At 36.7% G+C, this 19,289-nt stretch overlaps 1 protein-coding gene across 1 annotated transcript; it reads right to left on the bottom strand.

Annotated features, from left to right (window-relative positions):
* Positions 1–17,358: 17,358 nt before the first annotated feature.
* LOC130738415 (uncharacterized) lies at positions 17,359–19,122 on the bottom strand. The gene has a single exon (XM_057590391.1). It carries the CDS (start codon positions 18,974–18,976, stop codon positions 17,558–17,560), a length of 1,419 nt encoding a protein of 472 aa, XP_057446374.1. The 5' UTR covers positions 18,977–19,122; the 3' UTR covers positions 17,359–17,557.
* Between the last annotated feature and the right edge of the window lie 167 nt (positions 19,123–19,289).

The following is a 19,289-nucleotide window of genomic DNA, read 5'->3' as shown; positions in this document are numbered from 1 at the left end:
ACATATGCGGAAGCATTTGTTTCCAAATGTATTTGATTTTCATTTATATATACGTTTCCAAAAATACATTTTTGTGTATTTGTGCATTTGTTGGAGTAATACATAGTCTTGTTATTTGGTCTATTTTTATGTATCATGAGTTTAGAAAGTCTTAGCGTCTCCACAATTCACTTGGGATAATCCATAATTGATTGGCAGTGGTTGCTAATTAGTATGATTAATGCCAAAATCAAGGTTTAGGTTCAATAGATTCAGATGTATTTTCTAATTGTATTTTGCATCTACGTAGATATTTTTAGCGATTTGAAATCCCCACAAATGTTGATAAAAACTAACTGATTGTGCGTAGACCTTTTCAAACTTGTGGAACATATTTGAGAATGCTTAAAACCTCATATGAACAATGACAAAAACAACCACTGAATTTAGTGATTATCCCACAAAATGTGAATGTTTCCGACTCAAATAGAATTGTTTCTAAGAATACTTGTAAGCGGAAAAAACAAATTCATGTACGAATTCAAAAATCTAAACGGCTCTACCCCGTGTATTTGTCAAGGTGGGGGATGAAAATGTTCTTCGGCCTTATTTTACTTGACAAGATTGGCCGATCCAATTAATATAGGAAAACATAGGGTTGTCCAAAAAATCACTACCAACCGAAGCCCGATTCATCGACAAAATCGTCACCCATGAAACCGAATCTGAATTGGTCGATGACGGGTATGATGTTTTGATGTTTTTTCACCCGATAAAAGCAACTATTTTTGCCCGTCCGACCGATTACCATCTATTTCCTCAAATCCATCTAAATGGTTCACAACTTTACATTACACGCACAACTAACTTTGTTGCCTAACTTGCATGTTCCCTCAAACCTTTCTCTTCTATCTAACAATCATAAATCTGAATGAGTCCTTAAAGGATAATGATGTGTTGTCTAAAAGTTCCTTCATTCAAATGAGTGAGATATATCTAAATAGAGTTTCATTCTATGTCAGCGTCACCATCAAGGCAGAATCAACTTTAAGTATCACCTTCTTCTTTTTTTTATAATTTTTTTGAAATTAACAACCCGTATGAACTCACCTGACAAAATTGTAACTCGTGTAAGTTAAACCTGAACAACTCACAACCACTAATCGGTCGTTGGAGGATCTAGTGTTTTATTATTATTCATCCAATAAAACCATTTATTTTAGCTCGAATCCGATCAAAACCGACTGATGAACATCAGTAATAAAAGAACTATTTGCCACCATGAGTCCAATGATGAATTCAGAAAGAGGCCCCAACCTTTGTTTATCTGACTATTATCTCATAGATTCATCATGCAATCACATCATGAGTCCTCTCCATTTGCTCATCATGGTCCCACGCTCTTCATCAAATCAAATGTCCGTACATTTGTGATAAGCAAAACCCATCTTGTCCAGCTGGCCTTTATCATCACCTTTAATTTCCTATTTAGGCAAGAAGAAACACTTCTTTCCCATCGTAGACCATGAAAGGAGCACTTTACACTTTCTTTTTTAATTTATCAACCTTTAATCATGCATACGTAATCAGGGGCGGACCCACGTGTAGGCTAGGTGTGGCTTTAGCCACACCAGATTTTTTAATTTTTTTTTTTGTTAATATCGTTTATAGCGGCGGTTCTGGAACTGCTGCTAAAAGTATTGTGTTAATGTATGGCGACGGTTGAAAGCGCCGCCATAGCTTAATAAGTAAAAAATCAAAATTCACAGTTAACATCAAATTAGAACGCGGTTTTTCTTTCTTTCTTTCTTCCATTGTTGCTTTTTGTCATACATCAACTTAAAATCATTTTCCCCAAAAATTGAAAACCCACCAATCTTCACATTCCTAAATTTCTCATCGTATGAAGAACCCTGATCACCGCATCAATCAACCACAATTCTATTTCTATTTTTTTTAATTTTCAATTTTCAAAGATTTTTTTTGGTTTACGAACTTGTTGCACGCGTTGAGTTGGATTGATTTTTTTGGTGAGAATTTTTGCTTGTGAACTCAGCAGATCTGAGTTCTTTGATGGAACCATGGGGGGTTTGGAGCTACCTCCGTTTGTTTTTGCTGATGAGTTTTCCTGTTTTGATTGTTGATTCGTGTCTCTAAATTTTGGAATGCTAAATTAGCAACATTGTAATGTTTTCTCCAAAAAAAAGCAAAATTTGTTCTTTTTACTGCACAAATTGGTCTTAACTTTTCTTGGTTGAATAAAATTTTGTGTTTTTCATGTGAGATTATAACTACTTCTTGCTTAATAACTAATATAATTTTTACTTTATATTTTAGTCTATAATTTATTTTATATTTAGCCTCACCAATATATAATGTCTGGATCCGCCCCTGCATACGTTAAACTTAAAATCATTCTTATAAAGTTAAGGAAAATGAAGGAGTAAATAGCCAATTCGGTCTTAAAACTTTAGGCTGCTCACGATTTAGTCCCTTGAATAATAAAATAGTTTAAAGAAAGATTTGAAAAGTTAAAAGTCGGTCACATTTATCTCCGGAATCCCCTAATGATAATTCAAAAGGTTAAAACTGGTGGGCATATAGGTGCATGTGCAAGAATCGATCAAAACATTCAATTTTTTTTTTACCAATAAAGCATAAGTTCACCTTAGGACTCACATCCCTTAATGAGACTTAATAAAAATGCTTATGTGACACAATAAATGACACATGGACACGTCACTTAGAGCACCTCCCTCCTTATTGCTTAGAGTTGGTTCTTAAAATAAGAATAATTGCTTAATCGCATTGGAGAAATGCGAGGTTGAGCTACTTCTTGCTTAATGAGGTTAAGCATCATTATTTGCTTAATGGCTACTTCTTCTTTGTATTGGGTTAAGGTACCCCTTGTACTTCTCTTCAATATATCATTTGGCTTATCCAAAATAAAAAATATTAACATTTCAATAACTTATTATTTTTAAATTTCGTTTTCTTGGCCAACAATATTTCTCTCCCTCTAAGAGCATCATCAACCAAGCAATTTAGTAGAGTTGCTACTTCCCATTTTATATTTCTTTAACAATTTATCATAATGCCACGTCATCTAGCCTTCCTTTCTATAAAAGTGAAGATCGACTTTCCGACTCTAGGCTTGATTTGATTGAAGGACTACTTCCCCCATAACTATTAGCTAGAGTTGGAAGCGAATCCCGGATAAAAGTAAGAGCAAATCTACTTTAATCAATTCTACTAACATTTTAATTTCATTGGAGGAGATTATGCTCACTTTAGTTGAGTGTCGTTTGTATTATCGACCATTCATCTAATAATAATTTTGCTTTAAAAAAACATTTTAGTTTAAAAAAATACTAACTTTGTACTTAAACCCAATAATTTTAAAAATTTTCTTAAACAAACCCCACAATCTACCCCACATATTTATATTTTATTATTTTATTATACTGTTGTTGGGTTGTGATGAATTAAATTAAGCAACTTTGTTTGCCAACGTGGAGCAACTCATTTCTTACAATAGTGAGGAAAGAAAAAATGCCAAGGAATCAGTTTTGTCCACCGAATCAAATGCTCTAAACAAGTGTAATTAATGGACATGCATTTTAATTTCTTAATATATTATTATTCAGTATATAATTCACACACACACACACACACACACATATATATATATATATATATCAGCAATGAACTCACGTGGTGTGTGGTTGCTTTTGCCAATTTATATCGCTGCTACGTCAATGTGCAATGCATCATGCATGGGAGCAGGCCTACGAATTTGCACTGCAACAACTAGACCAGCAACTTCTGAAGCAAGCAATCAGTTGTTGTGACAGTGATTCTGAGGCTCCCATATTAAATTCTTTACTTTTCATTTTGTTCATATAGATATGATATGAGAGAGTTTATATATATATATATATATATATATATATGTGTGTGTGTATTAATTGGATTGTAATTTATAAGGTACGTTTATAAAAGTCTGTTATTTTTGGTTTTTTGTTTTACTCTTATCTGGAAGGGAGGTTCTCATTCTCTTAAGTGGAATATAACATACCTACACTTGATTTAATTTAAAGTTAAATTTAGTTCTAATTAGAGAAGATTTTATGAGTAGTTTTTTATTGCATGTAAACAGAGAACAATATGTTTTAGATTGCTTTTAAATCATGTTGAAGAAGAGCAGTTTGAGTTTTTCAAATCATTCTCTAGAAGCTTGTTTAAGTTCATACATAAACTTAGTTGCACACTAACTATAAGTGACGATCCAGAAGTGATGACATTTTTTCCCAAATGGAACATAAGTGATGACATTTTTTTACTAAAAGAGTCATAAAAAACCACATACTTTTACTACTCAAGTGATGACATTTAGTAATGTGAGACACAAGTGGCCTTTCACAATTAATGTAAGACACAAGTGATGACATTTTTTTACCAAAGAGGTCATCTAAAGCCACATACTGTTACTACTCAAATTTTTTTCTAATGATTTTTTTCAAAATTAAGTGAGGACATTTGCTCTCATGCTTCCTAACATAGATCCGTCATTGCTAACTATGTTGTTTTGGAATCCGAGGAGATACTATAATAACCTGGAGGAATGTCCATACCAAATTCCACATTGAGATCCTCATTTAAGAATGCATTATTGACATCCATTTGAGTTAAATGCCAACCCTTAATTGCATTAATAATTAAGTCGTACGTCTTTTAAGATTGTTTCCTCATTGAGATCGGATTTGGATCCTCTCTTGCAGAAGTTCTCTCAATCCCTCTACAGCAGCCTTTTTAACCATTGGATTAATCAAACGAACAAGAAATATGCAGTTAATAAAAGAATAAAAATCACTATTACATTAAAATTTTACCCTCAGATTCATCTCACGGTTCAAACCAACAAAATTCAATATTTCTCTTCCTCTGTTGGGTCTGTTCCACCACCACCAGTAAAAGTTGTAGCGCCCCCTTCCCACCTCTCCCCTCTCCGTCGCACTCAAGCGGCGCCGATCTCAGATATGGAATTCATTCTTGGATGGTAAAATTCATTCTGGAAAATATGGAATTGGATCCTTATTTTGCATGCTGAACAGTATATAAATAGATAATTAATTTGATTTTGTCAAAAATGCGTCATTGAGCCATACATGATACTGGTTCTGGGTCTTGAAAAAAAAAAGCAATGGAAGATTCAGCAACTTTACCCACGAAAGAGAAAGGTTGATTTTTGTCTTGCAGATCTTTTCGGTTTGAACCAGGAGATGAATCCAAGGGTTGTAAATTAATTTAACAGTTATTTTTATTATTTTATTAACTGCACATTTCTTGTTCGTTTGATTAATCCAATGGTTAAAAAGGCTGCTGTAGAGGGATTGAGAGAGCTTCTGCAGGAGAGGATCCAAATCCATTGAGATCATGCAGTTAGTTAAGAATGAAGGTGTACCAACACAATGTCCCCTAAATTAAGAGGCACATTAGATTGTAAAAGAAGGGATCATGCAACATTCAAGTGATGTTGATGCTTCTTCTTTGCGGCACAATTCTGTTGTACATGGTTTCTTTGTTGGGGAGAGTCACAACGAGGATCCATGGGGCAAGGTCGAGGGGAAACACCAAGGAGATCTTGGACACCACATCTTAACCCAAAACTTTAAGGCATTAGGTTTATGGGTCCATCTCCTTATAAACTCTCCCTCTTACCTTGACTTCTCCAATGTGAGACTTGACTCTAACACTTGATTCCAACAATCTGCCCCTCAAGTGTGAGTCCCTCAACCACATCACCCATGGTCCTCCCGTCTGCGGAAGCTATCCACCTTGCACCGTCGTTCGCTGCCAACGGAACTCGCCGCGCGCCTAGCCACACTGCTAGGAAGACTTTCGACACAAGGAGCCGTTATGGTCCCACGAACCATCGACTCTGATACCACTTGTTGGGGAAAGTCACGGCGAGGACCCATGGGGCAAGGTCGAGGGGAAACACCAAGAAGATCTTGGACACCACATCTTAACCCAAAACCTTAAGACATTAGGTTTATGGGTCCATCTCCTTCTAAACTCTCCCTCTTACCTTGACTTCTCCAATGTGGGACTTGACTCTCACACTTGATTCCAACACTCTTCATAAAAGAAATTGATGGTGAACACCACTGTTTGTAAAAAAAAATGGGCCATGATAAATTCTTTGGTATTATTAGATCGAAACAGAAGGGAAGCTTAACGCAACGGCAAAGTTGTTATCATGTGACTGAGAGGGCACATGTGCAAGTCCTAAAAACAGACTCTTATATATATAAGAATTAGATTAAGACGACTTACAATACACTAACTGGTGGGACCCATTCACAAACCCCGTGTATGCGAGTGCTTTGTGCACCTGACTGTCCTTTTTATCAAATCGAAACACTTTAATGTTAGCATTGAATTGAGTTTATACATAAGTGAAAAACTGAGGAATTATGTCAAGAACTTCATACTTGTGTTTCAAAAAATACAACCAAGTAACATGCTTATATCATCAACAAGAGTAAGGAAGAATTAAGCTATGATTATCAGATGCTGGTTCCCTAAAAGGGCCTCAGATATTAGCATGGATTAGATCAAAACGCGACCGGAGAAGTCGTGATTAGAATCAGGGTTGGTCCCGACATTTTGGAGGCCCTGAGCCGTTTCAGAGTTAATTGGTTCACCAATTAATATCTACTTATCTAGTGAATTAGGTAGAAGAACCCAAGGAAACCTTCCACATTCCAATGCTAATTAAGTTCTTAAATACAGAAGTACAGAACTGGTCTTGAATGCAACTACTAAATTTTTTTTTTGGGAAAATTTTGATGAAATTTTTTTTTTGGCCCCTTCTTTTTGGAGGCCTTTGGCTTGCACAGACCCAAGGCCGGCCCTAATTAGAATTAAAAGCAAATTTATGCTTTTTAGCCATATGAAGTGGAACAATGGAAGGACTCGTCAAATTATAAGACAACAAATTGTATTTATTATTATTGATCAAAGTATACACTTGTCAAGTACACAAATCTGGCTTTTGGGAACAGAATTACAAGTATCAATAGGAATAAGACAAACAATGGGTGAAGAATCTTGATTGATGATCAAGATGTATAAGCCATCGATCATGGATGTTAACCCTGCCAATCTTCTTCAATGGCTTGTGATCTTGGACAAAAAACTCATGAGTATGAAAAATGACAATATAATCATATAAACTTTGGACAAGGCACTCAGAGAAAGCAAGTTCAATTGAAAAATGAAAGGATGAGATATACAACTATACAAGACATTGCGCAAGATCAAAGATGGCAAGACTTGTATGCTGCCTATGCCTAGTACATGAACTTTTGCAGAATTTGGAAGAACAACAAAAGAGCTTTTTAAAACATGAAAAGTGCAAAATACATGCTTAAGAATCTTATCAAGATAGATTATAATTATATGGGGGAATATATGCTCATAAGTGCATGATTCATGCTCATTATTTGCCTATTTTCTATTTGCTTTCACGTGGGCTTGGAGCTCGCTAACCCAAGGGTGGATCTATTAGATTTTCCAAAGACTATATGATGTTGAAGATTCTTGTCCTGATTCTTGCTCACGAATTAATGTCTAGATATTAAATGTGTTTAATGGTAACTAGTGTAGTAGCCCGTGCAATGCACGGGCGCTATTTTTTACACATAAAATTACCATACTTATTTGTTTTTAATAATTACTTTTTTAAAACAAAAAATTTATTCAATGAAAGAAAAGTGTATGACAAAAAATTATTTCTAATGATTAAAATTTATATAAAAATTATGTTTGAATAATATTTTTAACTATTAACATATTTCTACACTAATACTATTAAGAAATAATTGAAGTATTTGTGCTAAATTATGGAATAATCACAAAAAATGATGAAATTATTTTAAAAAGTTATTTTTCTTCTAATAATTTATATGTTGACTTATAGTTAGGTAGAATGTTCATTTAAGTGTTAATTTTTTATTTTATAACTTTTATATTAGTAAGACAATATCTAGATATGTGTTTAAAAAAAAGACAATATATAGATATGAATGATTTTTTTAGCCTTGACGGTCGAAGCGAGATATTTTACTATTTTTTAGTCTTAATAGTCCAAGAGTCATATCATCCCATTTTTTAAATTTTTCATACCAATACTTTATAATATGTCTTATGGTCCCCCTCTCCTTATGTGACTACCACTACTACCTTCCTCTTTTTATCTTTGATTTTCATTTGTTTTCAATTGAAGACCCACACCATCACACAACGGTTGACGAAGATTCACCGTCCAAACTCACTGTCGAGATTCGGAGGAGTCCCTCAAAATGATAATGTCCATGGAAACCAGCCTCTGAGAGGCCAACGTTGAAGACCAAATATAAGGACTCTTCCAATTGACGCGTAAAATGGAGGATGTAATCGCGAACGTCGCTTTTGGTGATGGAGAAAAAAGCTGATGAAGATGACCTATGAAGTGGTTTTCCTTCACGACAATTTCTGGCGTGTATCCAAACATGTAAATAGTCTTTTAGATTTTGGTCCCCCTATTTGAAATTATGTCTTCGTCCTAGTCATAACAATTCTTAGTTGAGAAAGCAAGGTGAATAACATTACAGACAACCATGGATAAATCAATCAGCATTTGCCTCATTCCATCACCTTTAAGTAGTAGAAAAAGGAAATATAAGAAGAGGGTAAGGAGCAAAACTCTCCATCGAAAAACTAAAAATCCCAAAAAATAGAAGAAGAGAGGGATCGAATGAAGGATTATCATCAACGTTAAGTTACTAAGAGCATCTCCAATGCTAGTTCTTATTTCTTAGTTCTTAGCATTATTTATGTGGGCCCGTATTGCCACATGTGTTTAAGCAACTCTCAAGCAATTTTGCTCCAACCATGAATTCTTAGTTATAAGTTTTTAGTTCTTATCACTATTCATTTGGTCTCACCAACCACATTATTTATACTTTTTATTTTCATAAAGTAATAAAACAAAACTCATAAAGTAATAAAGTAATTTGGATGAGAGAGAAATAATTAATATTTTAAGCTAAGAACTCAAAAAGCAAAACTCCTTATATAAGAACTGAGTTCTTAAAAATAAGAACTAAGGAGTCAATGTCAGCACCTCCAATGGTAAAGTTCTTAATTCTTAGTTCTTAACTCCAAAATAAAAACTAATAACCTTGCATTTGAGATGCTCTAAGAGCGACTTAACCTGGAAAGAATGGGGAAACTGCAATTAAAGTCCATCAAAATGTATTTATATAGCAATATGAACATAAACAAAGCAAGGGAAAAAATCAGATAACTTGAGGAAAAAACATTGCTATCCTCAACCTTTAAGACGATGAACATAATGAAAATTAAATAGTCCATTGAGAGACACACCAAACTTGAGACCAAAAAAGCACATTTTTCTTGGGAAGCCAAACAATTGAGAGACGCAAAGAGACACACCAGCTCCATGACTCCATGAGAGAAAAGTCAGAAAACAAAGATGTTAAAAGAAGTAAACTTTTTTTATGAATTATATTTTTGAATTTGTGATTTTTTTAAAAAAATTGTGATATTTTTAATATTATTTCAAGTCAAAACCTCCACCACCTTTGGGTCTACAGAGATTTTTCCAACTTGACCAATGAACCTTCCTCTCATTTGATTTCTGACCCCACCAGAAGTTAGCCATAGCGCTCTCAATGCGATCACAAACCCCACTTGGAAGCTTGAAGCAACTCATGACATAGGTTGGGATTGCCTGTGTCACTGATTTAAGGAGAATCTCCTTACCCGCTTAAGAGAGGGACTTCCCTTTCCAATCCTGGAGCTTGCGCCACACTCTCTCATGAACCTTATTGAAGACCGTCTTCTTGGATCGTCCAATAATAGTAGGCAGCCCAGGTACTTGTCATGACATCAACAACCTTTACCCCCATCCTTCCTCGGATCATTTCCATACCTGTATCTGTCACATTTCGGCTGAAAGAGATTTCTGATTTGTCCAAATTGACTAACTGTCGAGAAGCTTGCTCATATTTCCTTATATTAGAGTATATGCTATGGAGTTAGTTACTCTAGTAGTTAGTTATCTTAGCTGTCATGCTTAGCTGTCAAAGCTGAGCTGGCATAACAGAATTGGTTAGCTTCTTATGCAAGCTTGTAACTCTCTATAAATAGAGAGATCATCAATTGTACTCTTCAGTTTTACAATCAATACAATTCAGTTAAACATTTTCAATATGGTATCAAGAGCAAGGTACGGTCCTTGAGGACTTTCTCTCAGATTTTTCTTAGGTTTTTCTTCTTCTTCTTCTTCATCACTATGGCTGATGAAGCTTCTGCTCCTGCAACTCCTATACCTACTCCAGCACCAGTTTCAGTGGCTCTGTCACAATCGAGTGCATCTACACTGGTTCACAAGCTCACGCTGAAGCTTGATGATTCCAATTTCCTCTCATGGAAGCAACATGTTGAAGGAATTGTCAGGTCTCATCGCTTGCAGAGTTTTCTTGTAGATCCAGAGATTCCACTGCGTTTTCTCAGTGAACAGGATCGTATCAATGCTATTGAGAATCCTGCATATCAACTCTGGGAGCAACAGGATTCTGCTTTGTTCACATGGCTTCTTTCTTCTCTATCGCCTTCTGTGCTTCCTACCGTTGTGAATTGCAAGCACGCGTGGGAGGTTTGGCAAGCTGTTCTTGATTTCTTTCAAGCTCAGTCACTCGCGCAATCTACACAATTGCGATCTGAGCTTCGCACCATCACCAAAGGATCGAAGAGTACTTCGGATTTTCTCAAGCGTGTGAAGTCGATCGTGAATGCGCTCATCACGATTGGCGATCCGATCTCTTATCGTGAACATCTGGAAGCGATCTTCGATGGTCTTCCTGATGACTATAGTCCTCTGATGACGATTGTTTACAATCGGAGTGAGCAGTGCTCGATCTCGCATGTTGAGGCGATGATCATCGCGCATGAAGCGCGTTTGGATCGATCGCGCGCACGACAACTTCAAGCTTCTGCACCGGCGGCGCTTCTCGCTCACGCGACTGCACCACCGCCGTCGCCGGTGGTTTCTCCGTCTCCGGCGACACCTACTGCACCGTCTCCGGTGACCGTCGCGCCTCCGTTACCGGTACACACTGAAGTCAACTATGCCTCGAGCAACGTTGAATCTTCCTCCGCATCTGATGATCGTGGTAGATCTGGCGATTCTCGTGGCTCTGGTGATCGCGGTGGCTACAACAATTATGGTGCACGCGGTGGCAGATCAAATCGTGGTGGTCGTGGCTCTGTTTAGTGCCAAATCTGTCATAAATTTGGTCATGATGCTAGCATCTGCTATCATCGAGGAAATTCTTCTTCCTCTGGTTCTCAGAGTCAACCTACTATGTCTTCACAAGCTGCTGTTTCTTCTCTTCTTGGCTTGCTTCCACAGTTTGGTTACACACCTTTTCGTGGATTTCAGCCTTTTGGCTCTCCTGCACAATTTGGTGTGCCTTTTGCTGGATCAGGCTATGGTCCTAACCTTCCTTTACAACAAGGTGCTATGTTTGCGTCTCCTGGCTATGGTTACACTGCTCCTGCACCTTCTGGCTTTGGATTTGGTTTATTTCCTCGAGCTCCAGCACAGCACCCTCGTGCACCTCAGGCTATGATTGCTTCTGCACCACAGGCTATGGTAGCTTCTGCTCCTTCCACTCTTGGCAGTTGGTTCCCTGACTCAGGAGCTACACATCATGTTACTCATGATGCCTCAGTTCTTTCAGATAGCATGTCAGTTCCTGGCAATGATCAAGTGTTCATGGGTAATGGACAAGGTTTGCCTATAAAGTCTATTGGTTCAGCCTCCTTTTCTTCTCCATTACACACACACACCACTCTAAAACTTCACAATCTTTTGTTAGTTCCTAATATTACTAAAAATCTTGTCAGTGTTAGTAAATTTGCCAGGGATAATGGTGTTTTCTTTGAGTTTCATCCTTACCATTGCACTGTTAAATCTCAGGACAATTCTAGGACTCTCCTTCGTGGCTCTCTTGGTCAAGATGGCTTATACACCTTTGATGGCATGCACTCCTCAACATTCCTCAAGGGACTTTCTTCTGCTTCTGTCCCCTCTACCTTTTCAGTGACCAAGTCTTCTCCTGCTGATGTTAATCATACAGTTTCTGTTTTAAATAATGTACCTAATGTACCAAGCCACACATCATATGAATTGTGGCATTCTAGACTAGGGCATCCTCATCATGAGGCTCTGCAATCTGCTCTTTCCATATGTAAAATACCAATACCACATAAATCAAAGTTTTCAGTTTGTCAAGCTTGTTGTGTTGCTAAATCTCATAGATTACCTTCCTCTTCTTCTACTACAGTTTATACTTCTCCTTTAGAATTAATATTTGCAGATTTATGGGGTCCTGCCTCCATTGAATCTTCTGCTGGTTATTTTTATTTTCTTACTTGTGTTGATGCCTTCTCCAGGTTCACCTGGATTTATCCTATTAAAAGAAAATCTGATACTTGTTCTGTGTTTCTTCAATTTCAAGCCATGGCTGAATTGAAATTTGGTCTTAAAATAAAATCAGTTCAAACTGATGGTGGCACAGAATTCAAACCTCTAGTTATTTTACTAAGCTAGGTATAGACCATAGACTGACTTGTCCTCACACACACCATCAAAATGGTAGTGTTGAGAGGAAACATCGCCATATAGTTGAAACTGGTTTGTCTCTCTTGGCCTATGCTAACATGTCTAATTCTTATTGGGACCATGCTTTTCTTACTGCTGTTTTTCTCATAAACAGGCTTCCCACTCCAGTTCTTGATAACATTAGTCCTTATCACAAACTCTTCAAAGTTCCAGCAGATTATAGTATCCTTAGGGTGTTTGGAAGTGCATGTTATCCCCATCTCAGACCTTACAATTCATCTAAATTTTCCTTCAGGTCTAGAGAGTGTGTTTTTCTTGGCTATTCTTCCTCTCACCAAGGTTACAAGTGTCTATCTAGTGATGGAAAAATCTACATCTCCAAAGATGTGAGGTTTAATGAGTTTAAATTTCCATATTCCACTTTGTTTAGTTCTGATGCTGTGATGTCTAGCTGTTCAGGAATCTCTTCTACTATTCCTGTTATTGCTTCAGTTCCTCTTGAGCAGCAACCTCTCTTTGCAGCAGCTGCATCTCCTGCAGCTCCTGGTTCTTCTCACCCTCTACAAGAGGCTTCTGCAGAAGCAGTTGCAGCTACTGGTTCTTCTCTTGGGCATGAAGGATCTTCAGTTCCTCATTCTCCTAATGAAGCAGTTACACCTAATGCTTCTCCTCCAGCATCTGATTCCTCTGCTGTGCCTCCAGTAATTAATGCTCATCCAATGCAGACTAGGTCTAAGTCTGGTATTGTTATGCCAAGACTTTTTCCAACTCTATTACTTGCACAAACTGAGCCTACCACTACGAGGAATGCTTTAAAAGATCCTAAGTGGTTAGCAGCAATGAAGTCAGAATATGAAGCACTCATGGCCAACAATACTTGGACTCTGGTTTCTCTTCCAAAGGGGAGACATCCTATAGGGTGTAAATGGGTGTTTAGGATTAAGGAAAATCCTGATGGATCAGTCAATAGATACAAAGCTCGCCTTGTGGCTAAAGGATATCATCAAGTAAAGGGGTTTGATTATGCTGAAACTTTTTCCCTTGTGGTAAAACCAATCACTATTAGGTTGATCCTTAGTTTGGCTGTCTCTAAACAGTGGCATATACATCAGCTAGATGTGAACAATGCTTTTCTTCATGGTGCTTTGCAAGAAGAGGTGTACATGCAACAGCCCACTGGTTTTCAGAATTCAGACAAGTCTTTTGTGTGCAAGCTTAATAAAGCTTTATATGGACTCAAGCAGGCTCCTCGAGCTTGGTTTGATAGATTGAAGGCAGCTTTGGTTAAGTATGGTTTTAAGGCTAGTTGCTGTGATCCTTCCTTATTTACCTTTCACAACAAGTCCAATGTGATCTATATTCTTGTCTATGTTGATGACATAATCATCACAGGCAATTTCTTGCCTTTTATTCAAGAGGTAGTACAGAAACTTAATTCCGAGTTTGCTTTGAAGCAGTTGGGCCAATTGGACTATTTTCTAGGGGTTCAAGTACACCACTTGCAAGACAGATCACTCCTCTTAACTCAGTCCAAATACATAGGAGATCTACTTGAGAGGGCTGATATGGCTGAGGCTAAGGGAATTTCTTCACCTATGGTTAGTAATTCAAAATTGAGCAAACATGGGGGTGACTACTTTGAAGATCCTACACTTTACATGTCCATTGTGGGGGCTTTGCAATATGCAACTCTCACTAGACCTGAAATTAGTTTTGCTGTCAATAAAGTGTGTCAATTTCTCAGCCAACCTCTACAAGATCATTGGAAGGCTGTCAAAAGGATACTTAGGTATCTAAAGGGAACTATTCATTATGGCATGCTAATTAAGCCTTGTTCTTTGCATACTCCAGTGCCATTGACTGCATATTGTGATGCAGATTGGGGCTCTGACCCTGATGATAGAAGGTCGACCTCAGGTTCCTGTGTTTTCTTTGGACCAAATCTTGTCTCCTGGACATCTAAAAAGCAAACACTGGTTGCCAGATCCAGTACTGAAGCCGAGTACAGAAGTCTGGCCAATACTTCTGCTGAGTTGCTATGGATTCAATCTCTGCTTCATGAGCTTCATGTTCCATTCATGACTCCCAGAATCTTATGTGATAATATGGGGGCAGTTGCTTTGACCCATAATCCAGTGCTTCACACTAGGACAAAGCACATGGAACTAGACATTTTCTTTGTTAGGGAAAAGGTTCTGAATCAGTCTCTTTTTGTTCATCATGTACCTTCAGTTGATCAGCTTGCAGATATATATATTCACCAAAGCCCTCTCTCCTACTCGGTTTGAAGCACTTAGAACCAAACTCAATGTGGCTGAGAAACTTGTTTCTCACCCACCTTGAGTTGGAGGGGGTATATTAGAGTATATGCTATGGAGTTAGTTACTCTAGTAGTTAGTTATCTTAGCTGTCAAGTCTAGTAGTTAGTTATCTTAGCTGTCATGCTTAGCTGTCAAAGCTGAGCTGGCATAACAGAATTGGTTAGCTTCTTATGCAAGCTTGTAACTCTCTATAAATAGAGAGATCATCAATTGTACTCTTCAGTTTTACAATCAATACAATTCAGTTAAACATTTTCAATACCTTAGCAACTGCATAAGACAATCTGCTTCCTCCAATGATGCTCTACTAAAAATCAAACTGTCATCTTTTCTTTTTGAACTTTTTAAAATATACAGTTAGTCTCAAATTGTTTTCAATATTTATTATATTACTAAAATACTTAAAATAAAAAAAAAAGATTTCAAATTTGAATTTTTTAATTTAAATTTGAATTGAAATAAGGTAATTTATTCTATTCATCAAGTTTAGGGATTTATTAGAGTCATTAATTTCAATTATAAGGATTAAAAATTTTGTAATAATGAGTGTCCAAAATATGGAATATTTATTTGATTTATATTTATTGTATTCCTTAGGCTTTTTAGAGTTTGTGTACTCTTTTTCCTTCACTAAGGTTTTTCCTAAATGGTTTTTTTTCCTAATAAGGTTTTAATGAGGCACATCCTCTATGTTTTGGCCTTTGGGGTGGGTTTTTGAGATGATAGCTTGTATGGCCTTTATTAAGGGGTTGTCCTCATGTCTTGCTTCCAATCAATAATATCCTTTTGCTTTCAATTTTTTTTTTTAAAACATCAAAATTAAGAAAGTAATGATGCTTAAAATTGAAAAATAAAAAATAATTGTGTTGCAAATATCCATTACTCATCATATCCATTTTACAACGTATGCAAGAAATTAAAATTGAGGAATGAGGAGCAATCATAGGAATTTTGGGCATGAACCATTATTAATATTTTTGAATTCTAAAATATATTATTATTAAAATTTGATACAAATCCATAAACTTGTCATTAATGGACATAAAACTAATTAAATTTACCAAAAATATTAAGAATTCTATATGTTGAATCGAAACTGGAAAAAGGTAAAAAAGATGATTATAAAGGGAAGGAAAAAGAGAATGGTGAATACATGCATTAAATGGAAATTCAAAAAAATTGAATTTTTTTTTTCGTTCTGTAGGCTCATTTATTATAATTGTTGTGTTTTGAATTTTTATTTCATTAAATGTTTTGACAATTTTAATTTAATTAATTAGATCATATTATATATGGGGCTTCTATGTTGTGACAAAAAACGGAATATCATTTTTTTTCTTGGAGGGAAACTGGATGAATTAGGGGATGTCACATGGCATAGGTTTTATAGAAAAAAACATTCTTTTCATATATATATAGATAGATTATGCCTAAAAAATAATGCCGCGAAACTCTTTAGTGACGGCTGAAGCGTTACCCAACTATTAAAAAATCACACATAATCTTTTATTTTTTTTTGGTACATTCCATAAAGAAAAAGACAGCTAAGGCCTCACAGAGGAGACTCCCAAGGCATCAGCCAAAACCAAAAACCTCAAACCCTCCAAGGGTTGCTCTATAACCACTAAAGGCATATCCTGCTTCGCTCCATGCTTCGCTAAGAAGTCTGCACATAATCTTTTATTTAGAGACAGTTATAATTGCTGTTACACATTTAAAATTTCATATGACATAATGGTTATTCCAGCGGTAGCCAAAAAATCAATGCGAAAACGACAATTGGATGCAATTTCCTCGGCTATTGGTTAATTGTCACTAGTTTAGCTTTGGGGAAGTTAAAACCGCCGCTAATCACCTAGATGAGTCAAAATCACTATGATAAATTCAATTTTTCTATTCACCATAGTTTTAATTTCACCTTGTTGTTTTTCAAAAAATGCACTAAGATATTCCCTTATGCCAATTGCCAAGATCGTCTCTCAGCACCGCATATATAATAATAAGAGCAACTCCAATGCTTAGGCTCTTATTTGGGCTTTTATACACTATTCAGCACTATTCTACACTATTCATGTGCCACGTCAGACTTAAGAGCCTGCTAAGAGCCTGAAGCAGATTTTGCTCCAATGCATGGGCTCTTAAATTACTATTACAAGGGTCCCACTGTGTCCCACCATACAACATTAAATAATGATATTTATTTTCACCTAATTTAGATTTAAAATTTAATAGTATATCAATACTTCAACTAGAAATTAATTTAATTATTACTTATACTAATTTAATTTAAAATTAATTTTCCTAAAATTTTTAAAAAAGTACATTGTATTGAATTATAGAAATAAAAGAGAGTCAAACTTGAGAGAGAGAGCCTCATTAAAACCTTACTAGGAAAAGCCCAATTGGGATACAAGCCTAGTGAAGGAAAAAGAGTACAACAATCCCTAAGAGAGACCTTAATACATTACATTAACAAAATAAATACGAAAGGAAATACATGAGAATGAAAAATAAACAACAATACATTTGAAACGAAATACACATCAAGGCGTGAAGATTAAGTTTCATTATTATTGATTTCAGGAAGGTCCCAGATATGCTCCACCAAGTCTGCTTGAAGTTGGCGATGGATTGACTTTTCAATTTGATGTGCTCTCCTTTCCAACATATTTCTAAAAGCGGGAATAGGACCGCTTAATACTTCAGCATCCGATATGTCATTATTGACCTGCTCATAAACAAAATTACCTTTGTACGTGTTGCGCTCATCTTCAACAATCATGTTATGCAATATGATGCAAGCATAGATGATTGACTTCATGTCATTCGGATGCCACCAGCGTGATGGACCACGGACAATCGCAAACCGAGATTGGAGCACTCCGAATGCACGTTCCACGTCCTTTCTTGCTGCTTCTTGTCTTTTGGCAAACTTTTGCTTTTTTTCTCCTTGTGGCATTGGGATGGTCTTCACAAATGTACCCCACTCGGGATAGATACCGTCTGCTAGATAGTATCCCATGTGATACATTGTTTCATTCACTCTAAATTTCACCATGGGAGCAGCTCCACGCAAAACCTCATTAAACACGGGAGATTGGTTTAGCACAGTAATGTCATTATTTGAGCCTGCAATGCCAAAAAATGCATGCCAAATCCACAAGTCTTGTGATGCCACTGCTTCAAGCATGATTGTGGGTCTTCCATGATCACCTCGGGTGTATTGACCTTTCCACGCAACTGGACAATTCTTCCATTCCCAATGCATACAATCAATGGAACCTAACATACCTGGAAATCCACGAGACTCCCCCCATTGAAGTAGGCGTGTCATGTCTTCCTCGTTTGGACGCCTCAAGTATTGCCCACCAAATACTTCACACACACCTTCTACAAAATTCTTTAAGCACTCAATTGCAGTACTTTCACCAATTCTAACGTATTCATCAACACTGTCAGCAGGTGATCCATACGCTAACATACGAATAGCGGCGGTGCACTTTTGTAATGGTGATAGACCTTGTCTTCCAACTGCATCAACGGACATTAAAAAGTACGGGTTATAAGACCCAAGGGCCTCTACAATTCTGAGGAACACATGCTTTCGCATTCGAAACCTTCGTCGGAAAAGCTCTTCCGTGTATACAGGATTTTCAGAGAAGTAGTCCTTCATCAACCGCTCGTTCCCAGCTTCACGATCTCTCTTTATTACTCTTCTTGTTTTCTTGGGCCTAACGGTGTTGGCATGTTGTTGTTGTTGTTGATAGAACTCCATCTCCTGCTGCATCATATCTTCAACGAACGTGTCATTCATAAAATCCTCCACACATTCGTTGTAAAATGTGTTCCAGTCGGGTAAATTGTTTGGATCCATTATATGGCACAAATGACAAAATATTGGTGTAATTTGATAGGAGGAATACAAGATGAGAGAACGAAAGAACTGTTGAATGTTGAAATGAATGAAATATGGCATGAATAAATAAGAGAAACAACGGTTATATTCCCAACGGCTATATTCCCCAACGACTATATTCCCAACGGCTATATTCCCAACGGCTATATTACCCAACCGCTATATTCCCAACGGCTATATTTCCCAACGGCTATATTTCCCAACGGCTATATCCCCAACGGCTATATTCCCCAACCGCTATATTCCCCAACGGCTATATTCCCCAACATTGACATAGTACTTATTACGAAATTTGAATGATAAAATTACGACATTGACAATATACTAATTAAGAAATTAGAATAACGAAATTACAACATTGATTCAGTACACA

This window comes from Lotus japonicus, chromosome 2 (assembly GCF_012489685.1).
Source record: "Lotus japonicus ecotype B-129 chromosome 2, LjGifu_v1.2".
NCBI classification, from domain to species: Eukaryota; Viridiplantae; Streptophyta; class Magnoliopsida; order Fabales; family Fabaceae; genus Lotus; species Lotus japonicus.
Note: the sequence above shows the minus strand (reverse complement) of the source record. Positions and strands in the feature narration are given on the sequence as shown.